The 17,813-nt window shown below is 32.6% G+C and overlaps 4 protein-coding genes across 11 annotated transcripts; all 4 read right to left on the bottom strand.

The window, feature by feature from the left end:
• Positions 1-242: 242 nt before the first annotated feature.
• LOC115706807 (uncharacterized) lies at positions 243-1,876 on the bottom strand. Its single transcript, XM_030634547.2, has 2 exons — positions 1,182-1,876; positions 243-1,062 (listed from the first exon to the last, which is right to left on the bottom strand). The coding sequence occupies exons 1-2, from the start codon at positions 1,236-1,238 to the stop codon at positions 478-480; spliced, it is 642 nt and encodes a 213-aa protein (XP_030490407.1). The 5' UTR covers positions 1,239-1,876; the 3' UTR covers positions 243-477.
• A 1,280-nt stretch (positions 1,877-3,156) lies between these two features.
• Positions 3,157-6,930, bottom strand: LOC115706805 (uncharacterized). Of its 8 annotated transcripts, none has more exons than XM_061108318.1 (8): positions 6,809-6,930; positions 6,623-6,706; positions 5,808-6,164; positions 5,556-5,716; positions 5,384-5,464; positions 4,922-4,997; positions 4,761-4,844; positions 3,157-3,598 (listed from the first exon to the last, which is right to left on the bottom strand). In XM_061108318.1, the coding sequence occupies exons 2-8, from the start codon at positions 6,627-6,629 to the stop codon at positions 3,456-3,458; spliced, it is 909 nt and encodes a 302-aa protein (XP_060964301.1). In that variant the 5' UTR covers positions 6,630-6,706; positions 6,809-6,930; the 3' UTR covers positions 3,157-3,455. The 8 variants fall into 8 exon arrangements, with proteins under 8 accessions (XP_060964301.1, XP_060964300.1, XP_060964302.1 ...); XM_061108317.1 differs by having other exon boundaries at positions 5,556-5,719; positions 6,809-6,926; XM_061108319.1 differs by having other exon boundaries at positions 5,556-5,719; positions 5,808-6,161; positions 6,809-6,926.
• Positions 6,931-7,866: 936 nt separating this feature from the next.
• On the bottom strand, positions 7,867-11,684 carry LOC115706335 (probable protein S-acyltransferase 14). Its single transcript, XM_030633953.2, has 7 exons — positions 10,883-11,684; positions 10,251-10,470; positions 10,039-10,130; positions 9,204-9,327; positions 9,039-9,124; positions 8,748-8,813; positions 7,867-8,368 (listed from the first exon to the last, which is right to left on the bottom strand). The coding sequence occupies exons 1-7, from the start codon at positions 11,090-11,092 to the stop codon at positions 8,249-8,251; spliced, it is 918 nt and encodes a 305-aa protein (XP_030489813.1). The 5' UTR covers positions 11,093-11,684; the 3' UTR covers positions 7,867-8,248.
• Positions 11,685-13,869: 2,185 nt separating this feature from the next.
• On the bottom strand, positions 13,870-17,710 carry LOC115706336 (vestitone reductase). Its single transcript, XM_030633954.2, has 4 exons — positions 16,153-17,710; positions 15,515-16,054; positions 15,234-15,432; positions 13,870-15,140 (listed from the first exon to the last, which is right to left on the bottom strand). Exons 1-4 carry the CDS (start codon positions 16,292-16,294, stop codon positions 14,999-15,001), a joined length of 1,023 nt encoding a protein of 340 aa, XP_030489814.2. The 5' UTR covers positions 16,295-17,710; the 3' UTR covers positions 13,870-14,998.
• Between the last annotated feature and the right edge of the window lie 103 nt (positions 17,711-17,813).

The following is a 17,813-nucleotide window of genomic DNA, read 5'->3' as shown; positions in this document are numbered from 1 at the left end:
TAAGTTGGCAAAACCATATTAAAATTTAAAAAATACAAATTAAGCATATTCCTTTTGGTTTTAGCAGCAGTTTGATATTAATGTATATATACATATGTCATTGCATAATTAATTTAAATCCTATTTAAAAAAATATATATGCCTACAGTCCATATGTATAATCACGCACATGATGAAGAGAGAAAAGGGCTGGAGTTTACTAATATACATATCACCACCACACCACAGAATCAGATCTATAATTCCAGTGAAAAATAATAGTAATTATAAGCTGATCATATATTTATATGACTTTTATATATAATCATCTATGTGGTCTCCCCAAAAATTCAAGGACCCTGATGAGTATTTGTTTATTTGTGGCACCCTTTATCTACACTTGAGTTAAACTAAACATGATTACATAGCAATAATAAGCGCCTCCTCTAACTTATTGGGTTTGGGAAGCTTAACCAAAGAGAAAAAAACCATAACTAATCAAGCTTCAATCCACTGCCTTCTTGGAGAAGAATTATTACTGACCCTAAAAACATGTTCTTCTCCAGTACACTTGTCTACTTTTACTACCCAATGACTTTTTTTTGGACTAGTGATTCTTGAAACAAGCAACCCCTCTCCAATGGGCAAAAAATGAGTATGTGCTCTTAAATCATTCCCCCATGATCCCTTTCTAAGGGCATTAAACCCCACAATGAGTGCTCCAACATGTTCTGAGATACCCTTTTGAGCAGCTAGGAAGATCCCTTTGTGGTCTTTAATATCACAGTCAATAAGAACAAAATCAGCTCCTTTGAAGTTATCTGGCAAAAGGGTCTTCGGATTTCCTATGAAAAATTCAATGCATTTGGAGTAAGGTCCTAGAGAATCCTTGGATTCCTTGATGTAATTTTGGCTTGGTAGAATGCACACTACTCGCCCACCTGTTTGATGTCTTGCCGCAACCAATGCCAGAGCATTTGCTCCTGCAGCACCAGCACATGCCATCACCATGAGTTGTGCATTGTTGCCTGCCGCCAAAGCTGATATGAACTCTGCTACATCTGGCTCTTTCCCATTTTTACCCTAGAAAAACAGATCAGACAAACTCTATTTATTAGAAACTTCACATAATAAGATAATTAAGTAGAACATAAGGAAGAGACAATGTTTATTAGTAATAATAATGTTATTAGCTAGTTTACCATTTTTAGAGCTTTGAGAAAAGCTTTTGTGGCATTCTCAGGAGACCAACAAGCCATTGTTTGTTACTTTGTTTGGTTTTGTTTTGTTTTTGTTTAAGTTGCGATTCTTGTTTGAGAGTAGTGTGGTTAATGGTGTATATACTGTCTTTGCTTCAGAATAGGAGAAGGCATTGGTCTTTATATATATAATGTTTCGGAGGCTCATGAGTCATATGCACAATTAAATATTTCATAATGCAACCATCTGAGGAAGGTTTTAATTGAAGAATAATATTTATCATTCTTTTTTGCCAACTGGCATTGCTGAATTTAGATCAAAATAGCAATTAATCGGCTAACTTTACTATAAAAATTATATTATTCATTTCTTTGTTGCTGAAAAAAAGGTGTTAAGAAAGTGGTTTCCCCACGCTAAACTCTTAATTTGAGATTACTATACTCAACATTAGGACATATGTATGATAACTTGTAAGTTGATATATAACTTTCAATGCTTATAACTGAGGAGTACTCAACTAGTCCTTGAGCAACATATTAGAAAATTACTTGAAAATGAGCTAATAATTCAGATAATATGATTGTCAGGTATTTTAATTGCTTCAAAAATTCAGATAAATAAAATGCAGTATTGTTTTTGCTGATCAGAACCGAAGTATATGCAAAACACACATTTACTTCATTTTGTAAATTTAATTTGTACATGTAACATCGAGGACAACACCTGCAATTACTCTCTCTGTGCTCTTTGCTCTTTGCTTGAGACAATGAGAGGGAGCACATTTAAAGCTTTGTCTCCTGACTCTGCAGTCGAATAAAACTTCCATCAAATAATTTTCACAAAACCAAGTAAATCAACACAAGAATCACTAGGTCAACATGTCACCTACTTGTCCCCCAAGAAGCCAATTAATCACTAGGAACACTCATGCAACAACCCCACAAGCCTTGTTTCATAACGTATAGTCATACATAATGATAACTTCGTAATATATTTCAAAGCATCGACCAATATCGTAGATATATCTTTCTTGAATTGTCGTTTAGTGGTAATTTATGCTTTATATTCATTTGCAAAAACTTAGCTTTTCCTTTGCATAAACTAACTACTGATATCATATCTTATAAGCTCTATACGCCACTGCCAAATTTATTACATTGTAGCTGTGATGTCCTCCACGTTCTAAACACTGACTTTTAAAATGGCCAAAAATCCAACTCTGTCCATGGTCCTGAGCAATACGATTCTATTGGGTCCTTTAAAATATATTATTATATTGGTGAAGATTTCTATGCAAATAAAATAGATATAACAGAATGATGCACGAACCAAAAACAGGCACTAGTTGGGAGAGAGTATTGATGTTAGAGAACAGACCCTAAACATTGTATAGTAAATAACAATATCTAAGAAAAAACTTAGAATTGAAATTTAGAATTAGTACTGGAGGAAGGTACAACGACGATGCTTGGTGACCCCAACACAGGACACGGATAACTAAGCCTGATCACGTTGCTTTGCATGTAATTTCATTGAGAATCACAGCCTACCCTTTATAAATCTAATGTTTTCTAATACTTGCCACTCTTTTCTTCTTGGAACTCTCAAATATACAACTCAGCTTTTTACTCAAATATGATTATTTTTCAATCTTTCAATTATGTCAGAGCTAATTTTTGTAAGAGGAAGGACCAGAGAAGCACAGCCTTGATTTTAGTTGATATAGGCCATTGCAAGTTGCACCATATGCATAATAAATGGAACTAAAATATTACATTCTAAAAGCTCACCCTACTGTTGTCCTTTTGTCTGGCTTTGGGTTTTATTTTCGGTGGCAAAACAAGCTGACTTGAAAATGCTTAGATGATCTCTACTTATATCTGATGATTATGCACACCAGCACGTACTCTGCAGTAGTACTAACTACTAATAATAAGTAGTGCTAATGATTCCAAAGTCTATGATGACGATTGATCCTTTTGCTTCATAATTTTTTTGTCTGTCATTGGTAAGAAAGATATTGGAACACAATTTTTGGAATGGATATTTGAATCCCCCAAAAATGGTACAGTTTATATCCATAGAATTCAGATCTTTCACACCCCAAATAGAATCAATAATACATCATTCAATCAAGGCTTTCCAACACACATATGATCTCAGTACCTAAAAGACAATCAGCGTATACTATATTTTAATTGTAGGTGTAGGTGGCAAAGTTCGATTGGATTAACTCTATGGTAAAAGTAGAGTCTCACTATCATATGGAAGAAACTTTATTCTATATTGATTCTGACAACTTTTTTGGCTCTGGCTTCGTTATGTGGTGCCGTACCTCTGGTCTTTTGAGTGCCTTCTAAAGAAGGTAGGAGCCAACCTGCCATGAAAGAGTCTCCCTTTTGTTCACTTCTACCAGAACCTACATTGAACCAACCATGTATACTTTTGAAATTCAGGTAATGGTAAATAAGTTGAATAAGACAATATATATATATATATAAATATATATATATTTATATAGTTGAAACTAAACTAAATCTAGGAGGGTTTATTTCTTTGTTAAGTCCTAACACCTCAATTTAAATGTAGATTGATTACAGTTTACACTTTTTGTTACTATTGTCTGGATATAATCAGATACAGAATAGTTTAACTATATATGCTTATTTTGTAAATAAATAATAATTTAAAAATTGAATAAAAGGTAAAAGTTTTAGTTTTCTTTTTTTGGTGTAGTGTAGTGGTATCCCTATTTTATTGTAGCTTAGTGATACATTACAAAACACTGAGGGTGTTCATTATGGGGATTTAGTAACTTCTGGGAATGAAAATATCAAATGCAACCAAACTAAATTTATTTTAAATGACTTGAAAGTATGTATCTTCAAGTGGATCCCATTTTTAGCTCTATTTGAAGAAAATCTTGAACCCTTCAACACTAAGTTCCACATTACCTTAATCTAAACTCCTCTTACCTCTAATCCCACCAAACTTGAGTTCCACATTACCTTAGTCTAGAGTACTCTTACCGCTCTACTCACCAAATCCAGCCCCCAAACCAAACACCCCATATGTTTAATAGGAAGGAGGGGTTGATTACTTGGAAAGGAAATAGTCCTTTATTTTTCTTCCGAGTGTTTGGCAATGTAGTAAGAGGTGAAAATCAAGCTTTTGTTTGGTAGGAAGGAAAGTGGATATATGTGAAATGATAAATTAATCACTTGAAAAGTAAGCAAATCTCTCCTAAATCCATCAAATTTAAAGGTATTCCAAATTTAATAAGATTTTACAGTCTATTACCTAATCCCTTCCCATATAAGATCCTTCCACCAAACAAATTATCCTATCACAAATCCTTCCATAGCTCCACCTCCCTATCTTCCCAATCCTTTCTATCAAGCAGAGTCTACATTGTGCATATAGCAATGATGAGCAATCATCATGCAATTTATTAATCTTACTGTATCTTTGATTTTAACTTATTATTTTGACCTTAATTTCTTCTGACGTAAATGAAAAATGACCAATATACATCTAAACATGTGAAAATGAAATAAATCAACCAATTTCACCAGCATTACCATGCATATCAAATCTATCTCTCCAGCCAGCCATGCCACCTTTGGCATTACTATTCCAAGCTTCTTCAAATCCAGCAAGCTCATCTGCAGTAACAAAGCTGATTAAAATATTGGCCTACCTAAATGCAAGAAATCCATAATGACAAGCAGCTAGTACAAACCTTCATTCAAATTGTGTAAGGTTTGCGATGTATCCACCTTACCATCAGCATTAAGCTTTCTTGTGACAGAGTGACCCTGCATAAGCATTCAACTACCTCATCTCAATTTTCAATTTTATTTATGTACAAATTCTTTTTGTTTCTTTCATCGCTATTGCTGTACTTTAGATGAGAAGGATTATACCGCTGCATATAGAACATTATTTAACAACAGTTGTGACACAACACATGAGCATGGCAACATAAAGTTGGAAGGAGATGTTGAGGAAAATCCATTGTGTTTGCATAGCTCATTGACTAGAAACTAATAATGCATCAAAGATGAGAGTTCTACGGTTAATATATTTTCTCATACTTAACTCCATGAATTGGTTGACAGTTAAATCCTGAAATAGCTATATTTCTTGACAAGTATTATAGTTCTATGACTAAGCACTCAAATAATAACCAAACAATGTAAACCTTGTCACGAATTCCTCTTGAGATCTTATGTGCTGCTTGACGAGTTGTTTTGTCTGCTTCTTTGGTCTCCTCAATGACTACCTGGATCATAATCACATAAGAAAGGAAAAAGTGAACAATAGCAATAATAACATAAGAAACAGTAAAGTTTTTAGTCACAACTTCTACTCACCCCATCACTGCCTGCCCTCCTAGTTCTTGTAGAGGAGTAATATGCTCCATCTACACCACCGTAAGTGACTTTGCAAGTCTGAACATTGTACCTATGAAGCTGAGGCTGTGGCCTTTCCATCTTATAAGGCTCATTCCGAAGTATCACATTGCCTTCCCTCTCTTCTACAACAACCAAGGAAACCATCGAGGGTTAATAATACATAATTAACCTTGTAAAGTTAGAATGATCCAAATATTCGAGCTTGATTACCATTAACCATATCATCTGGATGTTCAACCGATGGTCCTCTGCTTGCCTCGCCTTGATTTCGGTCATTTTCATTGTTGTCCTCAGGGCCCTTGTTTCCTTGTTCCTCCTCATCATCAGAGTTTAATTCTTCTATGGTAATACCCTTTTCTATGAAGCTGTCCTGAGCAGCACCACAAGCAGCACTAGGATTGAACATACTAGAATCAAACAAGCTTCCAAGCGGGCGAGAGAAAAAGGGATCATCAAATGGGCTCCTCCCGCCAAAAAGACTAGGAAACATACTTCTTTCAAAACCAGACTCCCTGAAAAAATCGTTTGAACCTTCTCTTTCCCTCTGCATATTGCGTGAACTCTCTTCTTGTGGAGAAAAAAATGTCAAACCAAATGTAAGGAGTTTAAAAAATAAATCAAAAACATTTTCAGGCTTTTGGGGCTTGCTTGTCAACAATTTTTTTCCTTTTAACTCCGGTATTGGAAGATGTAGTTCTTCAAACTACTACAAATTCAGAACATGTTCATAATTTTATTTTATTTTTTTGAACAAGAACATGTTCATCATTCATTTAACTTTTGAAACACAAATTATAAAAAATATTGGTCAGGATATCCTTTGATTGATACTTTAACATAAACTTACAACTATTCATTATTGATTTCACTTCAAATTCTATTATTGCTTTACGATTTGATTAATTACCATGCATATAACCCATTTTCAATCAGAATAATTTCCGTTGTAGTTTTTAAATTTACTTTTAGAAGAAAGATAATCATACATGCATTGATAGAACAGCATTAACATCAGAGGAACATACCATTCATCAGAACATTCCACGTCAAGGGAAAAAATATTACCGTATTTAGAAAACTACAGATTCTTTAGAGGTCCACCTAGATCACTGTTTGGATACCGAGAAAGAAAGAAAAGAAAAAGAAAAAGATATTCATGCATCAGAAACAAATCATAGCGTAGAAGAGGGAGAGAGTGAGAGAGAGTTTACCTGAGAAAGTTGTTGTGAATGTGAATTGGAAAATGGGAGGGAAAGAACCAGAAGGTCTGGGTTGTTCTCAGTCGGACCTCGAAGGCTCTCTGTGGAAGTTATATAAAATGTGACACGAGACTCTGCGAAAGCGACACGTGTCCCCAAATAACGTTCTTTGTCATGCTAGAATGTTCGGTTGTACTGTTTTCATAGTATAGACGACATGTCGTTTTTTAACACACACTAATACATTATTTGTACAACTCCGTGTCTTTTTATTCCCCCTCCTTGCTGGTTTTTTTGTTTTCATTTTGTAGTGAGTGATGTAGTAGATGTTTTATTAGAGCATCTCATATTGGGTTTTTCCTTAAGAATTATTACATAAGTTAGTAAGATTATCACTATACATAGAATTTAGAAAATAAATTTGTTTGGTTAGAACAAATTCCTCCATGAATAATATATTACCAATATACAGTAAATAATATTTTGGATCAGTTTTATTTACACCAATAAAAAGTAAGTAAACCTTAATATTAAAAACAAATAAAATAGTTATCAATTAAACTTTTTATTTAGTTAAATTACAAATTAGAATTTATATTTTTTAAAATAGTATAAAATAATAAAAAATAATACTAACTCAATTTTTATTAAAATAATAAGCTAACTTAGAAGTGTCTATTTTTATGTATTTTTCGTGCTGAAAATTAGCTTTACATTAATTATGTGAAAAATAAATTGATAAAAATCAAGATGGCAAAGAATTGAATCAATAACTTTTGTTTTTTAAGTTGGTTAAATGAATATAGACAATAGATAGGTTTCAAACCTTCTATCCCTTTTCATTTTTTTGGTTGTAATCCAGTTATTTGATTTTTTTTTATCTGAAAAGATAATCGATATTACCATGAGCTGCCGACTGGTAATCCAAAAATTACTTGATACTACAGAGACATGCCATAACATAAGACATAAGACCCTGAAGTACATCCGAGAATAAATATTAATAACATACAGCAATTGAATGATTGATTAACATCATTGATTCTACTGATGAACAAAATCTACCGTAATTAACTTAAGCCACATATAATTTAGATAGATTAAGAAAAAACAGGTGAGTTAACATTTGTATTTTACACTTCCAACTTTCTCGAGAAAATTATAAATAAAACATCAAGGATGCCTTCTCCTACAATTCTTAGACCCATAAACCACTATTTCTTATCTTGCATTCTTGCTCCTTCTCAACTCTGTTGCCCCCTTCAGCCTCACTCTCTCTCTACAAGCTGTTAAATTTTCTATAATATGGCCGTGGGATGAGTGATCTTCAGTATGGTAAGTAGTTGGATCAATTATGATTGTAAAGGGACCCTTGTGCAGGGGTCCCATATCTAATTTACAAAGAAAATTTTTGGCTGTCTTGGCATATAAAATAATTCTCGCTTCACATAACTACTGGCAATCGAAATCAGGCTTAGATGGATAGTCAAGACCCTGAAGTGCGGGCATTCGCCGCAAATCTTCTTCAGAATATGTTGGGATGAGCCAGTACCGTTGATCTGTCCCAAACACCTATAACAAATGCCAAACACAAACACAATTTTCTTAAAGTGAAACAAGAATAAGATTCAATTTTCATAATAAAAGTTCAAAACCACATGTCATGTCATGCTCAGAGCTATGAACCTAACATTTATTTTTCTCTTTCTAATGTACATAAAACAATTTAAATTCATGATTGGATAAAACTCAAACATTTTGTTTTGAAAAAGGTGGCCCAACTAGAAGTACAACATTGTTGATAATAATATGTTACAATAACTTCTGTGCTTTTTATGTTATTTTAACTTTAGAAAATGGAGGTCAAATATCTTTCAGCAACTACAGAGAAGGCAGCATTGGATGCTTAAGAAATCTAATGGTTAAGAATTAAGATTCTTAATTCACCAACCTGTTCAAAATTCTTCTTCCGGCCAAGGTCATATCGCCATTTTGGAGTGGTTTTCTTCTCGTAAGCCTGATCACACAAACAATAAATAACCAAACATATATCAGCACCTTCGTCTGCACAAAGAAATTATTCCTCTAGATATCCACTTAGGAAATGGTTCTTAATTTGCAACTCAATCTATTTGGTGATATTAAATACTCAGGCATATGGTTAATTATTACTAGATATGTGTTCCCTTAAATTTTTTTTCTCCAATTTGGTTTTCAATTTGAAATAAGCAAGTGTTCATACCTCAATAGTTGTGGTATTTGCTGATACCAAGGATATATGCATGATCAGAAACCCCATGACACTTAAAGCAAACGCCAGATTCAAAACTGTAAAGTAAGACCAAAAATAATTATAGAGATAAAGGAGAAGAAAAATAATGAGAAAGAGTACCCAGTCAAATCTTACCAAAGGCAAGAAATGTAGTTGCAAGGGTTCCTGGCGTTCCAGCAATTTCTCCGTCACTGAAAAATGCAATAAAATGTGGCAGCAACGATAACGTCACTAGACTTGTCTCCAGAAATGTGTAGAACTGCATTATGATCAAACAAGTTTAAAAATAAAATTAGTCAGTCACCAATTTCATACCATTTGGACAGTGGTACATGAAGAGATGTTGAGGAGAAGGAAAAAAATAGAACCTCTCAAAAGAGTCATATATCTTAAAACCAAAATACATAAATAAAAACATGAGAAAACTAAACTAGAAAAGTTCAGGGGTTACATATAATCACAGAGAAATATATATTTCCAGCTTAGTCCACAAACAAGCTTGAGAATGAAACCACTTGAATTTATACATATTTCATATTAGTGACACTAACAAGTAACAACAATCAACTTCCTTACAGGAAAAGTCTCTAGCTGCCATGGCTCAAATTCAGTCATCATAATTTTTTTAGATTCCGCTTAAATCTATTAGAGTGGAATTTTATCACTAAGGACAGTACATAAATGATCATGCGTAACTCCATTAGAGTGGTTCATAAATCTTCTCTGATCCCTAGAAAGTAGAGCTATTTAACAACTACTGGGAAACAAGCTAACATCTTCGTAAAAACAACAAATCAAAGCAGATCCATGTACAAAGTCAAGTGGTGTTTCTTCAATGTGAAAAGGCAAAAAGAAACAATAATAACAGCAACAACAGAGTAGAACAACGAGTTCGTATAGAATACTTAAAAGAGAATGTATAATTGTCACCATAGAGAGTTTTTACAGCTATACCAGAAACACAACTCACCAAGAAAAGAAGGAAGTACTTGTAATTTAATGCCCCTACGCAGTTAACAACCCATACACAATGGTGGTCCATTTTCAGCACGCACCGCCCACCTGAATCATAATGTCAGTGCCAGTGAAAGAAAAATTATTTTCTATTGAAAATAAGCAAGCTTTTATGATGGTACAAAATCCAAATGAATACTAAAACTACACAAAACTATAACTACTCACAAACAGAGCAATGATGGCAACGAGGCGGTTTAAGCTGGTTGCACTTTCGGCAGTACCGAACCCTTTGATTAGATGGGTCAGTCTGCAAACTAGTGAACTCAGAGCCATTCAAGGGGTCAGCCTCCCCTATTTCTTCATCAACAGCAGGTCTCCAGTTAGGCGGAACACTACCCGGATCAGTCAAAACAACAGAAAAATAACTCCATAAAAGCATCACCAACTGCACATTACAGGAACATTCCACTTTAAGCATTCATTACCACTGAGACTCACTTTCTATAATCCTCTCTATCAAAAGCAGGCACTAAATTTCACCATAGTTCTGGAATTATGTTGCTTCTTTCAATCCCAAATTTAAAAATTTCCCAGAAAGAAAAATCTTTTGGATTCAAGCAAATTGCATGAAAAGTAAAGTATAAAAAAAAAAATCAACGTTTACAGACAAAAAGAAACAAAAGTTATATGGCAGTTGAATCTCATTGAAAAGAAACCAACTCAGATTCCAGAAATAAAAAAAACATGATTTAACATGGACGAAATAATAAAATTTAGAAACAATGAATTAAACAAACAGTAAAACATAGAATCAAATAATCAAAGCACAAAAAAGTCAGGATATTTTGGAAAATTACCAAGGAATGGAACAAGATCAAGACAATAAAAGCAATGAGAGAATCAAGACCACCGTCGTAGAGAGCTGGTCCATAATTAGTCAAAACGACAGCGTAATAGGTAACACCCACGACCCCAAGAACCAAAAGGATCATGATCGAGCCCAGACCACGAAGAGCTGTACAGAACTTAAACACATTCCAAGCCATCGTTACTCCAGATCTATGCATACCTCACACAACCACAAAACCCAAAAAACTAAACCAAACTTTTTCCCACTCTCCTCCTTATTTCACCAGATTTCTCCCACACTCAGTGATCTGAGCCCGAGCCTTTTGATTCAGCTGGTTTCATAGTCCGAATTCACATATAAATAAACATAAACAATTAATTAAATAATACTTTCTACTTCTATCTACGAAGGAAGTGCTATTTGGGAAATTGAATCTAGGGTTTGATAAGTTAGACAGAAAGAGGATTAGGGATTAAAGGTAGGCTTTGTGGATGAATCCATTTTTGAAGCAGAGGAGGTGATCTACTAATATTTTATAATTATTTATACTATAACGCTTTCTTTAATTTTAATTTTTTTTACAGGGTACTTATACTTAAGCAAAGTATCGAATTATCTATCTAACAACAACAACAACTACTTCTAATTCTTTCTCATAATCTAATTTAATAACATTTTATCTATATTTGTATTTAGTCCTCTTGTAAAATTCTAGAAGCATTCAATTTAGTCTAATATAAGTTTTTTTCAATATTAAACATTATTTGTCTCCCTTATTTATTTTCAATTTTTTGACTAACAAACATGTTTGAACAATTGCTTGGCTTTCTTTTATTGTAGTTGTTGGATGTAAACTATGTAGTTTGAAATTTTATTGTATGAATAATTGTTTTGACCAATATTTCCAAAGAAAGAATTGTGTATAGGAGGTTACAAGGTCACTATTGTGAGGTAACAAAACTCTCTTTTATTTTTTTTTTTTAATTGAGTGATTTAAATAGTGTCACCATTTTAAGGACTTAATATATTTAGTGATCTCTTTTTTTAGGCAGAAAAATTAAACAATGAACTGCCTATTTTGTGTGATATACCCGCTTTAGGATGTTGTTTTTTATGATTGATATTGAGAGCTAGAGGTTAATAGACAGTGTGATATGTACGGATATCTTGTCTCTTGTGATTATTTATTGTCTCTCTATTTTGTTTATATATGATGATGAGATGTTTTGTTTTCAAAAAGCTAACCATGCATAGATTTTTATTAAACTGGTCATTCGATGATAGTTGTTTTTACTGAGCTTTATAAGCTCACCTCCTATATTTCTCTTCTAGGAACTCAGTTGGATACTTGTGGATGTGGAAAAATCGTTACTGATGAACGACGAGAATAGCTTAGTCCTACCTTAATAATTAATTAACTCTTCTTTAAAAATTGGATATATATCTAATTATTAACGAATGGTCTATATCATTTATATAAATATGACCAGTTAGAGATGAGGAATATGATGAATGCTATAAGTACTATCTTAGTATTTTTTGGGTTATTAATTCTAACTATTTGGTACTACATAATTGTAGAAATATTATTATTGTATATATATACTGACGAGTGATCATATTATATAACAATTATTTTTTATTTATTATAAGAATTACTCTATTATTTTAATTATAGGTCTTACGTAATTTTGTAATATATACTAAGGGATCATTAGTAAATTTTATTTTTTCACAAGAGTTAAAGTGTGATATTTGACCACCTAAATTATGGATATTACATAATTGTTATGGTTTAGGGCTCGGCTCGTGACATAATTTGTTTTAGAGCCCAAGAACTTTTTCTTCATCTGAAATCTCCCTCAACACTTAAACTCCGTTTGGCACAGCTTTTGAAAAAACTAAAAGCTTCTTTTTAAAAAAGCTGTGATAAAAATGTGTTTGGTAAATAGTCAAAAAACAGTTTTTTGAAGAATTTTTGGAGAAGCTACAGCTAAAAGCTGAAGCTGCTCCAACCCAACTTTTAGAAAAAATTGTTTTAATTAAAAGACTATAATAATTTTTTTTGTACTAAAACCATATTTACTTATTTATTATATATTAAAAAAAATTAAAATAAACTAATTATAATAAAATAAATAATTATTAAATCTCTAATTTTTTTAAAAAAAAATAAATTAATTTATATTTTATTTTAATATTAACAAACAACATCAACCTAGAATTTTTCTTATATACTTGAGTTTCTATTTTTTTTTTTACATTTGATAAAACATAATAAAAAAATAATATAAATTATTTTTATTAAATGCATATAAATTTATATTTGAAAAAAAAAATTAAAAATATATTAAAAAAATAAAATATTATATAAAATAAATTTTTACATATTTCTGATTATAATAAACTAGATTATAACATTATCATTATTCTTATAATAGATCTTAACAACTCACAGTACTTTGAAATTTATAATTTACCAAACACTCAGTTCAATTTTTTTCCACAGCTTTGCTACAGCTGCTTTTCCTCACAGCACAGCTACAGCTACTTTTTCCTACAGCACAGCTGTGTCAAACTGGCCCTTAATCTCCTTGGCTAAGAAGAATAGCACTATGTGCCTTTTCTTCAATCTCAATCTTCTTGTTCCTCTCTTCAATGAGATTCATTGAATCATTGCTTCATCTAGAGCCTCTAAAATAGTTTGATGAACTTCTTGATCATCTATAAACTGAAATTATTGGAGTCATTATTGAACTTGTTCACCTCAAATCTAATTTATAGTCATTTTAGTCTAGTTTGTTGAAAGTTTGAATGTGCTTCTTGAAGATTTGAAGGCAGATCTTTGAAGCCTATAGCTACGATACCATGTGAATTTAATTCACATTTCATTTGTTGTTATAGTCATTAACAGCCAATAGGAATCAATAATTCAAACACAAAACAGAGTTAATTAAGAACCAGAAAATTGAACAAGAATTGAAGATATTTAGCTCGATTTCAAAATGGATAAATTTTATTGATCAACTCGGCACATTACAATGAGAGTTTTATAACTCAATTACAATCATTAATGGTGTCAAACACCAATTACACAAAATCTCACTCTGAGGAACGAGGAACCTTATTACAACCCTCTTTTCACTCAGTTTCTTGAACAAGTCTTAGAACTAGGGAGAGATGAATCTGTGGGAGTTAGAATCTTCTAGGTGCTGAGAGATGCCTTGAGTTTTTTAACTGAGGTGCCTTTATAGTGTGACAGTTAGGGTAGTTGTGCTGATGTGGCAGCTGGTTTAATGAGCTAAGTCTCACAACATTATTGTTTTTTGGAAATCTTGTCAGACAGATCTTTGGAGAGCATCAGAGGATTCAATATTGAATCCCTCCCATCAAAGAAGCTCTGTTACAAGAATGGTGTACATGATATGTTTGAAGGAGCAATTAAATGCTGCAAAGAAAAGAATATCCTTTAGTTTCTGTTTTGAGGTATATGTGAAAGGTGAATCTTGTCTTTATTATAGTAGCTTTCAACAATTTTTTATGGTGTTTATAAAACTACTAATAAAAGGCTTGTTATGAAATCTTTTGACAAATTCAGCACATTCATAACGACAACAGATGCTCTTTGAGGAAATTGAAGGTTGATACCACAGAACAGATGCTCTTTCTTGGATTCTAAATCTTTTTATCTTTTAAATATATATATGTCTGATGGAGGAAAATGGGTTTCTTTAAGGACTTGCATCACCTTTTTATTTTATATTTTCTTGTGATTGTTTCTTAATTAATAAGCTATAAATAGAAATATAAATTGTGATTTGGACCCTTTAATTACCGTATTATATATAAATGTATAACATCATATAATTGGTTAGGCCTAATAAACAAAGTGTGACATAAGAATCAATCAGTTTGTGGTATGGCCTTTTGCTGTTGGAATTGAGATATACGTTTATAGCGACATGTGCCTTGAGACAATTTTTGTAATTTATGATATCGGAAGTGACGTAAACTTAAAGGCCGCAAATTTGTGTTCATTTTTTATTTTATTTTTCTTGGTTAAAAACTGAAACACAAATCCTTACATAGAAAGAAGGTCTAAATTTATGCATCCAAAGACAAATTAAAGAATATTCCTCTCTTTGCATGATTGAATTGCTCCATCGAACATATGGGCAAGGCCAAACTTGAACTTGAATCCAGAATCCAATAGCTTCTTAGATGAGAGGGCAATTATTTTGTAACCTTCAATACCCTCAAGTGATCTGTATCACAAAATCAACATACACCCTCAGCTTCAAACGAATTATTCTATAAAATAATACTACAAATAATAATGATGAGAAGCTGAATCTCACTCTTTTTTTGGAATTTGAAAGTTCGGGTATCTTTCAGAAAGAAATTCAGACATTCCAATCAGTGAAAGTTCATCCGATGAACAAATGTACCTCCCTTTAGCACTAGTATTTTCATAAAGAAAAATGTGTGCACTAACCACATCTTCTATATGTACCATATTCGTTCTTAAAAGATACTTATATATATTATATGTGTCACCTGCATAATCAAAACAATTGATAAGAATATAACACATTATTAATTATTTAATGCATGATATCACTGAAAGAAAAAGGTGTACCTAAAATCATGGTGAGTCCCATAGCCACAGATCCAGGTAGAGTGGGACAAATAAATGGGCCTAAAACCAAAGAAGGATTTAAGGTGATAATATCAAGTCCAAACTTCTCCCCAAATTCAAACATTGCCTTTTCTGTCTTGGTCTTTGCTGCTACATAGGAAATTCCCATGCGTTTTTGAGACCTATACCAGTCAACATCACTCCATGAACTCTCATCCGCCACTTGTTGTCCAGTTTCATCATTTAAAACAGAAATAGCAGCTGAGCTAGAGGTGTAGACAACCCTCTTCACAGTTTTTGAAGCTAGGCATGCTTTTAGTATGCCTAAGGCTGCGTCGAGGCATCTTTTGGTTAGTACTTCCTCGGACTCTTCATCGACTATAGTGACTGGATGAGCCACATGGAACACCCCACTACACCCTTCAATGGCTGCACTGAAGCTTTCTGGTTGGTTCAAATCTGCATGGTAGATCTCCAGCTTCTCTGAGGCTCTTGGTAGGTTTGTCAAGAAGCTAATGTCTCTCTTCTTTTTTATCCCCTCTTAAGTCCAACAAATTATTCAATTCTTACATAAATTATTAATTAATTAATAATTATATTGAAAAAACTATATAATTGGAAATATATCATATATGTACCAGATGCAGTTGGGTCATGATCAGGTCGAATAGTTGTTCTTACAGTGTAACCATGTTGAAGTAGCCTCATAATTAGCCATGAACCAATATATCCTGTTCCTCCTGTTACGCACACAATTCCCTTCTGCTCTTGGTCACCCATATTAATATTATCTTATAATTATTTGAGAGCTTCAAATTAACGCTCTCTCTATCCATCTTTTTATAGGCTACTAATCAATATACACATTATTGTCGTGGAAAGTTACGTTATGTTTGACATAATGTGCTTATAATTAGTACATAGTTTGACAACAACGCAGTTTATTGATACTATTGGGGCGGCTGGTGGGCTTGGCCGGCTGGGCCATTCTATTAGCCCATAACATACCGCTACACGCGTGGTTACCCCTATTTAGGAGTGTTCTTGGGCGTTTTGAGGTTCTTCTTTACAACAATACTCATAGACCTCCTATTTTAATGAGGCCCAAATAAAAGTTTTTTTGAATAAAACAATTATTTTGGCTCATAAAAAACAATCAAGTAGTAGTTCATCTTCTAATAAGGTGATGGTCAGGGTCATATGGAGCACATGTCATTTGTTGGTTGATGTTTCCTCCTAAAGAAGCTTGCGGACCAAACTCACGAAGTGCTAAAGAAGCCTATTGAGTAGTACTAGACCAAGATGGAAGTCTCAATCTGACAAAATAAAATGCTTTTCAAACTTTTTTTTTTCACTTTTTCAATTACAACTTTTTTTTTCACTTTTTCAATTACAATAGGAAAAATAAAATCTAATAATAGACACAGTGAAGAACGACCAAGAGCTTAAGAATTTACTTTATAGCTGTTGAATGTGTGCAAATCTGCAATCAAAGAAGATACACTAACAAACATTTCAGCTCAGCTTCGTTTGTATCCAAATGCACATTTTTAATGGATAATTAAATAATACTCCTCTCTTTGCAAGATTGAATTGCTCCTTAGATGAGTATGAAATTTGTGTGGCTTGATTAAATAAAAGTAAATAAATAAATAAATGTGTGTTCTATCTCACATTGTTGATCTTATTTGTAGAGTTTATAAGAGATTTAGACACAGAATTAAATTAAATGAGAATATCAAACTTAAATTAAATTTTAATAACTAAGGTTTGTGTGTTTTCAAGTAAAAACTAATTAAATTAAAATGGTAATAATATTAATCACCTCCAACACTTGAATTTTGTATTCTCTTCAAGTCTACTCCCTCCAACTCTATTCTTTCCAACTCAAACTCACATAACAAACATCTCATTCCGTAACCCTTGATTGTTAAAAGTAAAAAAATAACTAGAATATAAATGACATTTCAATACTTTAAAAATAAAACCAAAAATAAGAATTATTTTTTTTTTTTCATTCCATTTCATTACCTCTAACCGAACACCTAACTACTAAATCTCGTGTTAGTAATTAAATCTATCAAAAAATTAGTTTATCAGATGACATGGCGTATGTTGTCTAATCTTCAAGGCCCTCAAGTGATCAGTACCCCACCCCAGACAATTTTCATTCACCTTACTTTCTCCATCCTCACTTTGAATTAAAGAACAAAAATAAAAATAAAATTTACGTATCACATTTGCTCAAGCAATAAGTTAGGGCAACCATCTTGGGTCACCATAATACAAGAGATAGCAC

Source organism: Cannabis sativa, chromosome 1 (genome assembly GCF_029168945.1).
Source record: "Cannabis sativa cultivar Pink pepper isolate KNU-18-1 chromosome 1, ASM2916894v1, whole genome shotgun sequence".
Lineage (NCBI taxonomy): Eukaryota > Viridiplantae > Streptophyta > Magnoliopsida > Rosales > Cannabaceae > Cannabis > Cannabis sativa.
Note: the sequence above shows the minus strand (reverse complement) of the source record. Positions and strands in the feature narration are given on the sequence as shown.

Bases quoted from the DNA above. Each gene is read 5' to 3' on its own strand.
- LOC115706807 (XM_030634547.2), bottom strand. From the start codon at position 1,238: ATGGCTTGTTGGTCTCCTGAGAATGCCACAAAAGCTTTTCTCAAAGCT. The intron at 1,063-1,181 runs GTAAACTAGCTA...CTGTTTTTCTAG, and splicing joins TTCTCAAAGCTCTAAAAATG to GGTAAAAATGGGAAAGAGCC.
- LOC115706805 (XM_061108317.1), bottom strand. The intron at 4,998-5,383 runs GTTTACATTGTT...ATGCTTATGCAG, and splicing joins CAAGAGGAATTCGTGACAAG to GGTCACTCTGTCACAAGAAA. The intron at 4,845-4,921 runs GTTTGTACTAGC...TTGTTACTGCAG, and splicing joins CTTACACAATTTGAATGAAG to ATGAGCTTGCTGGATTTGAA.
- LOC115706335 (XM_030633953.2), bottom strand. From the start codon at position 11,092: ATGCATAGATCTGGAGTAACGATGGCTTGGAATGTGTTTAAGTTCTGT. The intron at 8,814-9,038 runs GTATGAACACTT...TTGTGTGATCAG, and splicing joins CAAATACCACAACTATTGAG to GCTTACGAGAAGAAAACCAC. The intron at 8,369-8,747 runs GTTGGTGAATTA...CATTTGTTATAG, and splicing joins GGAAGAAGAATTTTGAACAG to GTGTTTGGGACAGATCAACG.
- LOC115706336 (XM_030633954.2), bottom strand. From the start codon at position 16,294: ATGGGTGACCAAGAGCAGAAGGGAATTGTGTGCGTAACAGGAGGAACA. The intron at 16,055-16,152 runs GTACATATATGA...GTTGGACTTAAG, and splicing joins TCATGACCCAACTGCATCTG to AGGGGATAAAAAAGAAGAGA. The intron at 15,141-15,233 runs GTGAGATTCAGC...TTTGTGATACAG, and splicing joins TTTCAAATTCCAAAAAAAGA to ATCACTTGAGGGTATTGAAG.